Genomic DNA, 12,118 nt, shown 5'->3' on the forward strand with positions numbered 1-12,118 from the left:
CAGCTTATGAGGACGTCCAAATGGACACGCATAGCAACAGTGTGTTTGGTTTGCAGACTGCCCTTTACAGCGTCTTTTTACTAAAACGGCCGAAAGTCACAGGACTCCAATTTGGCTTCTCTAACACACACGTAGGTTTAATAGGTCAAGGTAAACTAATGCAGTCTAATGCAACAGTCCTAAATGGTAGCTTTTATTGCATTTGGTGTGGTAAACAACACACCAATCAGATGTTATTGTGATTTTATATATATATATATATATATATATATATATATATATATATATATATATATATATATATATATAAAATCACAATAACATCTGATATATATATATATATGTATATATATATATAATTTAGCAGTATTCAGAAAGGCTGAAAATGCTTTTTTTAATGCACTAGCTGTGTTCTTGCAGTTTTATATTTTCATTGACATTACATTACTCACATTGTTATAACTTTGATTATAATAGGGGGGCATTTGTCAAGGGCAAGATTTAAGGAATTCAGAATATTTGTGAACGGATCTGATTAATGAGACATCCAGGTGACTGTGAACACACAGTTAGATACAGCATTTCTTGCAGTTTTGCTCTATAAACCACCACAGTGGATTTCAAATCATACACTATGTGACTGTGATTGAAGTGCAGACTTTACGTGTTAATTCAAGGAGTTTTATGCAAAATTCTGCATGAACTTTTTAGAACTGCAACCAGTTTTATACACAGTCCTCCATTTTCAGATGCTCGAATTTAATCGGCCAAACTCACATCAATGTTTATCTCTTATGATCATTTTGGTGTTAGTTACTCTGGGTTTCATCTGTCCAAAGTTTGTTTGTTTGTTTTTCAGAACTGTGCTGACAATGTTTCCGACAAATACAATCTTACCTACTTCCTTCCTAGTCTTGAGTGTAACCAGTGGTTTGCACTTTGCTGCAAACCCTGTGTATTTCCATTCATGAAGGCATCTCTCGACTTTAGGCATTGACAATCATACGCCTACCTCCTTGTAGGAGTTCTTGACTTGTGCAGTTGTTTTCCTTAACCATGGAAAGAATTCTGTCATCATGCACTGTAGTTACCTTCTGTGATCTTTCACACCTTTAGGCATTGCTGACCACTTCTTGAGGATGTACTAAAAAAAATTTAAACTTGGCCACTCCATATATATATTTTATGTAAAAATAAAAAATAAAAAAAACACCTTGAATTAAAACCAAAACACTGCACTTCAATCACATATTATCATTGCTAATTTACAATCCATTGTGATGGTGTACAGAGGCAAAACAACAACAAAAAAGAAAGAAAAACATAATAAAATGGTAATGTGATATTTCCTGGATCTTATTTGCACACTGTAAGGACTGAAACATATCCAGGAACTGTGTGCTGCTTTTCTAAACGTTATTCATGCTGAAGAAATGTGGTCTAAAGGCCAAATGGTTGTGAAACTCTGACCCTTGAAGTTAGCTTAAACTAATACTATTAGCCTTCGAGTTGTAGTAGGCCTACACACATATCTACAGTCGACATATTACGCAAACCATACGTAATACTTGCCTAATACGCGGTTGCTAAAATAACTGCAAAGCAGCTGAACGTTACATACGAGCAAACAAGCACAAATCTAAACCAAGCTCCTTTTCTTGAGGAGCACTTCCCCTTTAAGTCGGCTTCTGCCGTCACAGCAGGATGACTCGTATATTTTGCGACAGGACGTAAACGCGCCGGCTCGCTGCCGCCTTCACGGTTTATCTTGAGAAAGAAAAAAAAAATAGGAAAATAAAGCTTGTATGCATGTTGCTGGAAAATTTAAATAATGTGACGCAATCCTCTGGACGTATGCGAGTCAAACAGCCTTGATATTTTGTTTCGTTGTGGAGGAAGACGTCTCGGTGTTTCATGTAAGATTCTGCACTGTTACTTAGCTCTAGACCACAATATGAAGAAAGGATGCTTTGGGGTTGCATATACTATGCTGTGGCTATGTTTTAATCATCCAAAAATGATCACTAGCTTAAGTTTTTTAAATATACATAGGTCTTTTTCAACGTGCATATCTATGGGTATTGTTTGCATAAGCTTGCCTTTCTTGTAGGTGTGTGTGCCGTTTGAATGTGCATTTAAAAGCATGTTAACCATCTTAATTTCTCCACAGAGCCTTGTTCCATTTTTAAAGAGAGCCCCTGACTGACAGCAGAGGGAAGCGAGCACCCTGGATCCCCTCCCCATGAAGCTGACTGCCTCCCCTGAAGCAGCTTTCACATCTGGATCAAGGACTCCAGTGCACTTTGTTGGGCTCCTGTAGCCCATCCATGCCTGTGATCCCCATCCCACGGCGGGTGCGCAGTTTCCATGGCCCCCACACCACCTGCATGCACTCAGCCTGTGGGTCGGCACACACTTCCAAGCTAGTGCGGACTAAGTACAATAACTTTGACCTGTACCTGCGCTCACGCTGCATGTACAGCTTCCTCCGCTTCTTGCTCTACTTTGGCTGCAGCCTGCTGACCTCTCTGCTCTGGGTGTCGCTTTCTGCGCTCTTCTTCCTGCAGTACATCAGCGTGCGTGTGCTCCTGCGCCTGCAATACAAGCTGTCTGTCATCCTGCTTTTGCTGGGGCACCGGCGACTGGACTTGGGTGTGCTTAATGACCTGATTATATACAGCATGCAGATCACCATGTTTCTGGTGGGGGGACTCGGCTGGTGCTTAATGGTGTTCGTGGATATGTAGCTCTGTCATGAGAAACATGAGAAATGTGGCATGTGATTGGAATGTTTTGCACTCAAATACTCTGTTTTATATTTGACTCTGCTGTAGTCAGAAAGGTGCAAAATCTCATTTGGTTTATTGTAGATAAGGTTAAAATCCAATAAGAAGCATCAGAAGCATTGATGCGATCTTTAAACCAGCCTGCGTGGCTTAAACAGTTAAATAGTTGTTCTTTTAAAAAATGTCAGTCCTGCATACTTCAGAGAAGTTAGAAATGTCAAAAATGAGAGTGAGACTTGTGACTTTATATAAGTTATTCTTGTATTTTGTGCCATTTGTAAACCGTCTTAATGGACTTTAAAGGACATCTCGTCTAGGAATGTGTTTGTTCAAAGTCTGTTGCATGGAGGAGTGACTTAACAGATGACTGATGTGCATCGTGACTGTGGATGCACGTCAGTGATCTGTGCCACAAAAAAGTCATGCTGGAGCACAAAGAGGATGTCATGATACTGTGTATGAATCAGTGCATTTAAATGATGTTGTGTATAAATAAAAATACAATGTAAAATAGAAAGCACAGTTTTTAAAAAAAAAAAGTTAAATGACTCCACCTGATGAATAAAAAAAAAAAAAACTTCCCTGGATTCAAATTTGGCCACTGTCTGTTGATTTGGTGCTTGAAGCCTTTGCACACTCCTGTGATTTTTAGAATGCTCCCTGGAAGTCTTGTTCCCGCCCGAATCTGGGATGTGCACTGGATCTTCTTCACTGTGTCAAAACAGTGACGCTTTACTCTGAGTTAGAGTTTAAGGAAGTGTTCAAAGTAATAAAAATCCAAATCTGGTGAGGAGGGCAGATGGAAAGCCACAACTGTGTTGGTATGACCAAAAAAAACCCCCCAGCTTTGAGGTCGCTTGTGCTGAATGTCCTCCCTTAGACAGTCTGACTCCTGGGGGAGGGGAGAGGAGGCGAACTGATGGTGCACAACCTCGTGAGCGACAGGAAATAAGCAACACCTGTGCTCCTAGTTGCAACCAGCCTTCAGACTTGGTCTCATAGCTAGATGACAGATGATGACACAGGTATTGACGTTCCCTTTCTGCGCGAGTTTAAAGCCCGTGGAGGGGGCAAGTGTTTAAAACGTAGGACTTCCAGAGAGCAATCTGAAAATAGCAGAAGTCCTGTAAGTGATGGAGAGGTGAACAAGGAGATGGCAGTGGCCAAATTAAAATCAGGTAAGATGTTTTGGGAGTTTTTTTGCCTTGAATGTGCTGCATCAGAAAGTTTTTGTTGTGTTTTTTATATGTTTTGGGCAAAATAGGGCAAAGGGTATAGCCTGAGTCACAAACATTTTTTTTTAAAGCTGTTTAATAAATTCTTTTTTTCCATGAGCTGGTTTGTGCTTTACAATGCATGGCCAAATGAATGTGTTTACTGTGTAGTCTAACACTCATGACGGCATGCCTCGAGCTGTGTCATAAGAGTGTGTGACAGTTCAAACTGAAAACGGCTTTGGGTCAAGTGTTCCATCAGTCGTTCTTCACATGGTCTTGGAGCTGCTCTGACAGACTTCTCTGTTTAGCTTCCTCCAGCACGCAAACACCAACCACAACTAGATCCTGCTGTTTGTGCCAAGCATAACAATGGAGATGGCTGTGCCCCAATCACCTTATATAGCCTCATTTTCACATACCGTGAAGTATGCCTTACTGGAACTAATGAAGGCACTGAAATGAGCACTTTAATTCTAAACCTGGGTTTGCTTTGAAGATTTTAACTATTTTTTGTTCTTGTCATGCACAAGCATCAGGTTGGATAGCTATGATTAGGAAAGCATGCAAAAGAGGCTGGAAGTACAGAGCGCCAACTTTAGATTTGAACTTTCAACACAGTGGCTGGTGGGCTGACTGAGACATGCTTCAGACCCACAAGGCCTATAAATGGCTAATCAGAGCAACAATAAGCTTTTGTTCATTGGATCAACACATCATATGCCTCATGTTCTGAGCCAGGTCAGTGTGACAGCCCGAATTACACAGAGAACTAGAGAATATGAATTGTCCCATGATGCCAACATACTCTTTAGGTGGGCTTGATGATTAAGTCATTCGCTGTTCAGTTTCATTTCTTCATTCTGTATGAAAAGCTGATTTATTTTTTTTTTTGCTTAGACTGAATGACTTCTCAGTTTCGCCGACATTTGCATTTGTTTCTATTTTTTCAGCTCTTATCTTGAACTTTTAACCCGGCCTTTGTGAGAAACGATAATATGGAAATGCGTACGAAACACAAGATCGGGTTTTGTTGTCGGTGCAGAAAGTAAAATATCGTGTTTCAACATTCAGCTTTGCAAAATGACAGTTTACTGGAGCAAACAGCAAAAGCTGTCATTTAATTAGGCTACACTTAGGGCTTTTACTGGTTTGGCTGGGCAGAAAGCCACAACTGGGAAAAACAAAAGTCCTTGTAAAAATGAATGACAATAGGTGTGTGCTTAAATAACAAAAGATCATTATACCCCTAACCTTAGGAATATTAAAGTGCTACCACAGACTTTTATAACATATATAAACGTATATACCCTTATGCTGAAATAACACAGGACTAAGTTATTTGTCATCATGGAATAAGTTAGTGTATGTAGCAATGATTGTTAAGGAAACTAATTGAAATACGTTTAAATACTTACACTAACTGTCCTCTTTACTAGCTAAATCTTGCTAGTGCTAGGTTGGGCCCCGTTTTGCCACCAGAAAATGTAATTCTTCGCAGTACAGATTCAACAAGGTGCTGGAAACATTTCTCTAACTGTCATGAGTACAGTACAGCAGTCATGACTACTGCTCTATTGTGCTCATGAAAGTGAGTACAGTGAACTCATTGTCATGTTGAAGAAACCAGTTTGAGATGATCTGAGCTTTTGACAGCGCTGGAAGCTGCTTCCAGCAGAAAATGGATACACTGTGGACATCATGACCAATAATACTCATGCAGGGTGCATCATTTAAAGCATGCTCAACTGGTACTAAGTGGTCGGAAGATTGCCAAGAAAATAACCACTGCCCTGTTAAACCACCACAATTTATACATGATAGGATAGATCCATGCTTTCACGTTGTTCACGTCAAATTCTGACTCTTACATCTAAATTACAAAGCGAAATCGAGACTCATCAGACCAGGCAATATTTTTCCAATTTTCTGCTGTTTAGTCTATGCCTCTGTGCTTCAAGGTCTGATGTGTTGTGCATTCAGAGATGCTCCTCTGCAGAACTTTGTTGTGACAAGAGATTATTTGAGTTCCTGTTGCAGCTCCCTCAGCTCGAGGCAGTCTGTCCCACTCTCCTCTGACCTCTGGCATCAACAAGGCATTTTCACCTAGAAAGCTGCCGCTCGCTGGATATTTCCTCTTTTTCAGAACATTTGTGTAAACTCTTAGGAATGGTCATATGGAAAAATCCCAGCGGTTTCTGAAATACTTAGACTAGCCAACAACTACGCCATGTTCAGAGTCTCTTAAATCACCTTTCTTCCCTATTTTGATGCTCAGTTTTAATATGCCTAATTATACATGTCATGTGATTCGCTAATGACATTTGCATTAATGAGCGGTTGTACAGGAGTACCTAACAAATTGGTATATATATCTATATCTATATATAAATACATACAATACTATCCCGTAAGAAAGTGAAAATAAAAAGAAATATCAAATGTTAAATTTACAAAATGCCTGCATGGATAAACATAAAGAGTTGGGTTGATAGAGATGGGCAAAAAATGGGGAACGGGTAAGCTGATTTACACCTGTAGATATTTATACAGCTGGAAAAAAATGCCCAAGTGCTGACTAATTTAATTAAGTGTACGTTTTTGTTATATAAGTATAGTGTAAGATTTTACAATTAGTGGAATCTGGTCAAATGAAATGTGCCTGGTTGGTATTCTTTCAGGTTATAGCAAGCACATTTTCCTTAATGATTTATTATTGAAATAAATAAACCTTTGGTTTTCTATGTTTCAGGTGCATTTTACTCAAAATTATAGTTTAATGTTTATTAAAGTTGACAAATCCATTTTTGAGGGCAGCAGTTAGATATCTACACTCGTTCTATCCAGTTTCACAAAGACACGTACAACTACTGCATTAATATTTTCTGTTTTTCTGTCTTCTGACCTCTAAAGATAATCCAGCCAACCTATAAAATTAATTAACTGGTTGAAAAGGGAGAAGAACGACTGACTCATATGTATTTTGTAAGTAAATGTAAACTCATTTTACATCATACAGCCCTCTTTGAAGTGGACCAGATCAATAAAACTAAATGATGGTGGTTGAATTGAGGAAAGAGAATATGAAAAAGATAGTTCCAAGTAGTTTGAGATATTTATTCATGTGTGGGTTATCTCTCTCATGCTACAGAGGAAATACAAAAGACACAGCCTCTCCACATTTACATTTGTACCCGCTGTTGCTCCATAAATCTGGTACCACAAAAGGTTATCTCACAGAGAGCCTCCTCTTTGCTAGGATCCTCCTGACCTGTACTCTCCCAGTGATGCTGGTGCCATTACAGAAACAAATCTGTCATGTATGCTCACATACAATAACAGCTTTATTACAAAAAACAGTACTATATGTTGACCCTGCAAACATGGCCAAAGATAGAAGCTCTTCATACGTCCATCGGTATGTGCTTGGCTCACATGTGTGTTCAGGCCTGTGTCTATGCTGTGTTTGCTGTGCCTGTGTGAGGTTATGTGTGTCATGTCTGTGGAGTGTATAGATGAGGTGCACGTCTCGGTGGCTGTGTGCTCATGCCTAGATGAGGTTATATATGTACCTGTGTGTGTGTGTGTGTGTGTTTATCTAAAAATAAAATGTGAAAGAAAACTCATCCTCATCCCTTTCCACATAAAGGGTTCTGGTAGATCACTGCACAGACTAATTATACTATCCTGTAATTATAAATTAATATATAAAGTTTTCATTAACTCACAGAAATGTCCTTGGCAATCGGTGTGGGGTCTTTATCATTAGGAAAAGCTGTAAAACTTGTGAAAATACAGTTAAAAGTTCAAAATCTATGCAGTCCTTTGCATTTTCTAAAGAAGTCTAGTGAGCCGGATTGTAGTCTGTGCCAGGCCAGTTCTAGCCCCTGTGCCTTATGTTTGACATCCCTGATATATGTGTGTATGTATAAACTACAGTTAAAATCACTAAAATGCCCGGTAAAATCACTGATTTTAATTGCTATTGCAGTGTGTAAATTTACAAGTGAAAAGTAAAAATGTGATTGGACGATCATAAAATAACTCAAATCAACAAGGTAAATATAGTATAACATTGTGAAAAAAATCTAAATAAACGAATATGGCGATTTCATGTGGTAGACTGGAGGCTCCTGCAGTGATTTATCGTGCTGTGACACCGTGATACAGGCCTGCAGTAAAGAAAAGTTGACTTGAGGTCACACCGCCAGCAGTTGGCGCTTATAATTTAGCAGAACGGCACACATGCGCATCATGTAGCCCGGACTGTCATCGCATAATGACACGTGAAGTAACCACACATGTAGACGACACCGAATGGGGTCTCACTGAGCCGTGCAACCCTCCCCTGCCCTACTTATAGCCCCCCAAATGTGCTCCCAAGTGTGTTGTCTTTTCAGGAACACGTTAGTGGCGGGGTGGAGGCGCGCGAACCTGTCCGGTGATCTCGTTAAAAAGTGTTCCGCAGCAGTCTACACCTTTAAAGCCCGCAGAGTGCAGCGAGTTCATGTGTCCGTAAAGGCGCACGATATGACCGACCGCTGCTGCCGACTGCCCGTTTGCCGCGTAGACTACAGTAGGACAGAGTACCTACAGTAACCTGGCGGGTCCAAAAATGTCTGTGTCTTTAAAAAGAACTATTTTCCGAGTGCTGCATGATGTCAGGCTGAATGCAGTCCGTATACTGTTCATGTGAGCTGCGTTTACTTCCTGCAAAGGGACAGAAGCGGGCAGAGAAAGAGAGAGTGGGATAGAGATGGGGAACGAGCGGCCGGAGATAAAGTGAAAGAGTGAGCCAGCGGACGAAAGGAACCGGGGCCTGCTTCTTCTTCTTCTTCTTTTTAAAAACAAAACAAAAAACAAACGCCTTCCAAACTTTATAGGCTATAAGAAGAAAAAGCCTGCCACATCTGGGCCAGCTGATTTTATGGAATAACGACGCATCGGGTAAATATACACCCCCCCCCCCCCCCCCCCCCCTTTCTGTGTGTGTGTGTGTCTCTCTCTCTCCCTCTCTCTTGGCTTTATATTTACTGAGCCTGATTCGTATGACGCATAGGTTTTACCATGCAGTACTCCCTCGTTTCCCCCTCTCTCTTCATAGCTACATTTAAAAAATATTTTATCTATTTATTTTTGCCAGTCGGAATTTCAGTTATTTCGGCCACCTAAAACTAAGTTAGCGCCTTAAACTTCAGTCGGAAAATGTGTAACCGTACCACGCGCCTCTGAAGGAATTTAATCAGGTTGATAGTAGTTGTAGTTTTTCACCCTAACCTCTTCTACACCCCCCCCCCCCCTCCCTCCCCCCAAAAAAACCCACCCAAAATTTGCAGTCTAATGATAATTTTGGCCATTGCTTTTAACCACAGGAACTGGTGTTGTCATTAGTTTCAACTGTACTGAGTGGTGAAAGTGGCAAGCTATTATCGGTCTTGCGTCACGATGAGGTAAAAAAAAAAAAAGGAAAAAAGATAAATCTCCACCCATAGTGCATCTATTGTAATGCTATAGATTTGAGAATCACAGGACGGATCGAGGTACTGGTGTTGCAGATATGATTTTATTGGTTGTAGTCGCTAAAGAAAAAGTCTATAGGATATCAGCTTACATTTTCATGACTGTTGTTTCAAGGTTTTCTTTTTGGGGGTTTATTTTTCGGGTACAGTCTGGTTAACACTTGGCCTCTTTGGCTGACTGGCTAGCTTAGAAAAGTACATGGCTGTTAAAAAAGGTGGGGATGAGGGGGCTCTGAAGTTTATGTTTGGCATATATGGATTGAAAAAAAATATATGTTTATATGTTATTTGTGCATGCTGTTGAATCAAATCTGTCAGCCGTGGTTCCATTTACCTTACTTGAACCCCCAGCAGGAGCCATCTGGCTATACATACAAAACAACACCACCCCCCTCTTCTCTCTCTTCTCCTTGTGTACATGGGTGCAGTGTGTGGCTACCCAGCATGTAGCTTGTGGTAGTTTTCTTCATTTCCTGTCACTTTTCCTCCCCCAGTACACACGCTTTCTCTCTGTCGCTGTAATTATTATTGTCTAGTCCACTGGTGAGTCAATTGTTTGTTTCTTAAGAAGACAAAATGCTTTTTTTCTTCTTTTAAAAAATCTTAGATACATTTTATCTTACTTTTATGGTAACGTGGCAACAAGTTAAGCAATGCAGCCTACTTCATATTAAGCTTCCATGTCCTCAACAGGTGACACTCAGGTGGGGTTATTAGGTGAATGAACCCTTTCAAACTGCAGTGTAACTTTATGTTTTAACACCCATCTGTTTCTGTGTATATATAAATATATAACCTGTGGATATAAGAAGGTGTGAAGGTGCATTGCACTAATTTTAAGCTGCCCTTTTAAATCATTATGCATCCATAGTTGTACCTGGTTGCCCTAAGACAACACAGAGACAGATTTTTATGAGGGCAGTTCATCATACCCTCCCTTCATTACGAGGAAATCGGTTCACAGTAATGTTAGCTCACGCTGACAAGTTTTTATGTCCAGCCTTTAAGATAACATACATGGAAAATGGGAGTCTCCCCCCCCCCCCCCCCCCTCGTTCTCTATTTCTCTGTGAATGGAGGCCCTCCGACACCAGTGGTCTTTGATTTGGGCATCTGCCAAAGGGTTCTGATGGCTCTCAACAGCTGTATTTGTCTGTGTGTGTGTGTATGTGTGCATGCGTGTGTGTGTGTGAGAGAGAGAGAGAGTGTGTATGTATTTGCGTGTGTCAGTGAGTGGGTTAGTGTATGTATGTGTGTGTGCCTCTGTGTGTGCTCTAGCTGTGTCCCGGGATGCCCTTCCTCCATAGGCCTCTCTCTATACAGCATTCCACAAGGGGGCCGGGGGCTGTGCGGGTAGGGAGTGTCAAGGAGACAGCGAGAGAGATTCAATAAATAAAACTGATGTGGACACGCTGGCAGAGAAAAGGCCGAAGGAGAGGGGAAACGGTGAGACTGTTTCCTCATCGCTTGTCAGACCTTTAAATTAAAAGGTCCTCTGCAGCAAAGTAGACGTTCCCAGTAAATTCTTCTGTAGATTTGCAAGAGATTTGGGGGTGGCGTTAACTTCATCACTTGATCAGTGTGTAAAGCAGTCGTAGAAAGCCACCTGGAGGTGATTTCCCCTGTTATTTCTTACACAGCAAATATTTAAGTAGGGTTAATCCCAAATGTAATTTACAGTAGCACGCTGGCTGGCTTTAAAGATCATCTTAACTGCAGATTTGTACCCTGGCTTTAATAAAGAAAAACTAAACAAGGGCACTGTCGACTACATGAAAAATCAGCAACCATCTCTAGTGCGGCTTCATTTACTGTGTGCGTGTGCGCGTGTTCACCCTCATGCTTGGCGCACTTTCCTCTGTATATGCGTGTAAACTTGTGTGGGGAGTGTGTTTATGTGTCTATGATTTTCCTTTCCTGAGACAAGCATGAGTCATTGCTGATGGTATGCGATACCAACAGTCATACATTGTATTCTCATAGGTTACTTCTGTGCTTTCTTGGTAACACACATGCTACTTGTTCGAGTTAAACCCTGATGGACGAAAAAAACCTGCTCCTACTGGTATGTTCAGGCATGTAGGCTGCTGTTCATGGAACTGAGGTTTAAACAGTTAAGAGTAACTGTGAAGACATGGCATTTCTAGTAAGCGTTCAGGAATTCTGGGAAAGATACGCATCGGGTGGTCACATATACATTTTTCCTTTAGCTGAATTTATCTACATACACCAGCACATGGTGACATGAATTAAATGTGGAGGTAAGCTTGTTTGTGCTCAGACTTTAACATTCATGCGTGTATTTGGATCTTTCTGGGGAACATGCAAATATTTTTGCCATGTAGTTTCTCCTTTTTGTGGTGTTTCTAAAGAATACTGGAGTAAAGTGACTCCTTCCTCCCTAACCCAGTACTGCTAACACTGTAAAATTGACTTTGGTGTTTCTTGCCAACTAGATGTGCATGTAGAGGGTAAGTGAGGAAAATAATGTCCTTATGCTAATAGTAAGTGCTTTAAAATAAGCAGTCCCTCACACTGATTCAGTAAGGGAAAGCAGTGGTCTATTTAGGGGCCAGTTAATCCCCCCCTTTTTTGGTTT

General features: G+C 40.7%; 2 protein-coding genes across 3 annotated transcripts in view; both read left to right on the forward strand.

The window, feature by feature from the left end:
- The first annotated feature begins 1,696 nt into the window (after positions 1-1,696).
- On the forward strand, positions 1,697-4,120 carry tmem250 (transmembrane protein 250). Its single transcript, XM_004549577.5, has 2 exons — positions 1,697-1,916; positions 2,171-4,120. Exon 2 carries the CDS (start codon positions 2,328-2,330, stop codon positions 2,745-2,747), a length of 420 nt encoding a protein of 139 aa, XP_004549634.1. The 5' UTR covers positions 1,697-1,916; positions 2,171-2,327; the 3' UTR covers positions 2,748-4,120.
- Positions 3,891-12,118, forward strand: part of nacc2 (NACC family member 2) — a 38,248-nt gene continuing 30,020 nt past the window's right edge. The window contains exon 1 of one of the 2 annotated variants that reach the window (XM_076886548.1): positions 3,891-3,964. The gene's annotated coding sequence lies outside the window, so the exon portion shown is untranslated. Of the gene's footprint in view, positions 3,965-8,434; positions 8,948-12,118 lie in introns of those variants that run through there. The other variant, XM_076886543.1, reaches the window with a different exon arrangement.

Source organism: Maylandia zebra, linkage group LG7 (genome assembly GCF_041146795.1).
Source record: "Maylandia zebra isolate NMK-2024a linkage group LG7, Mzebra_GT3a, whole genome shotgun sequence".
NCBI classification, from domain to species: domain Eukaryota; kingdom Metazoa; phylum Chordata; class Actinopteri; order Cichliformes; family Cichlidae; genus Maylandia; species Maylandia zebra.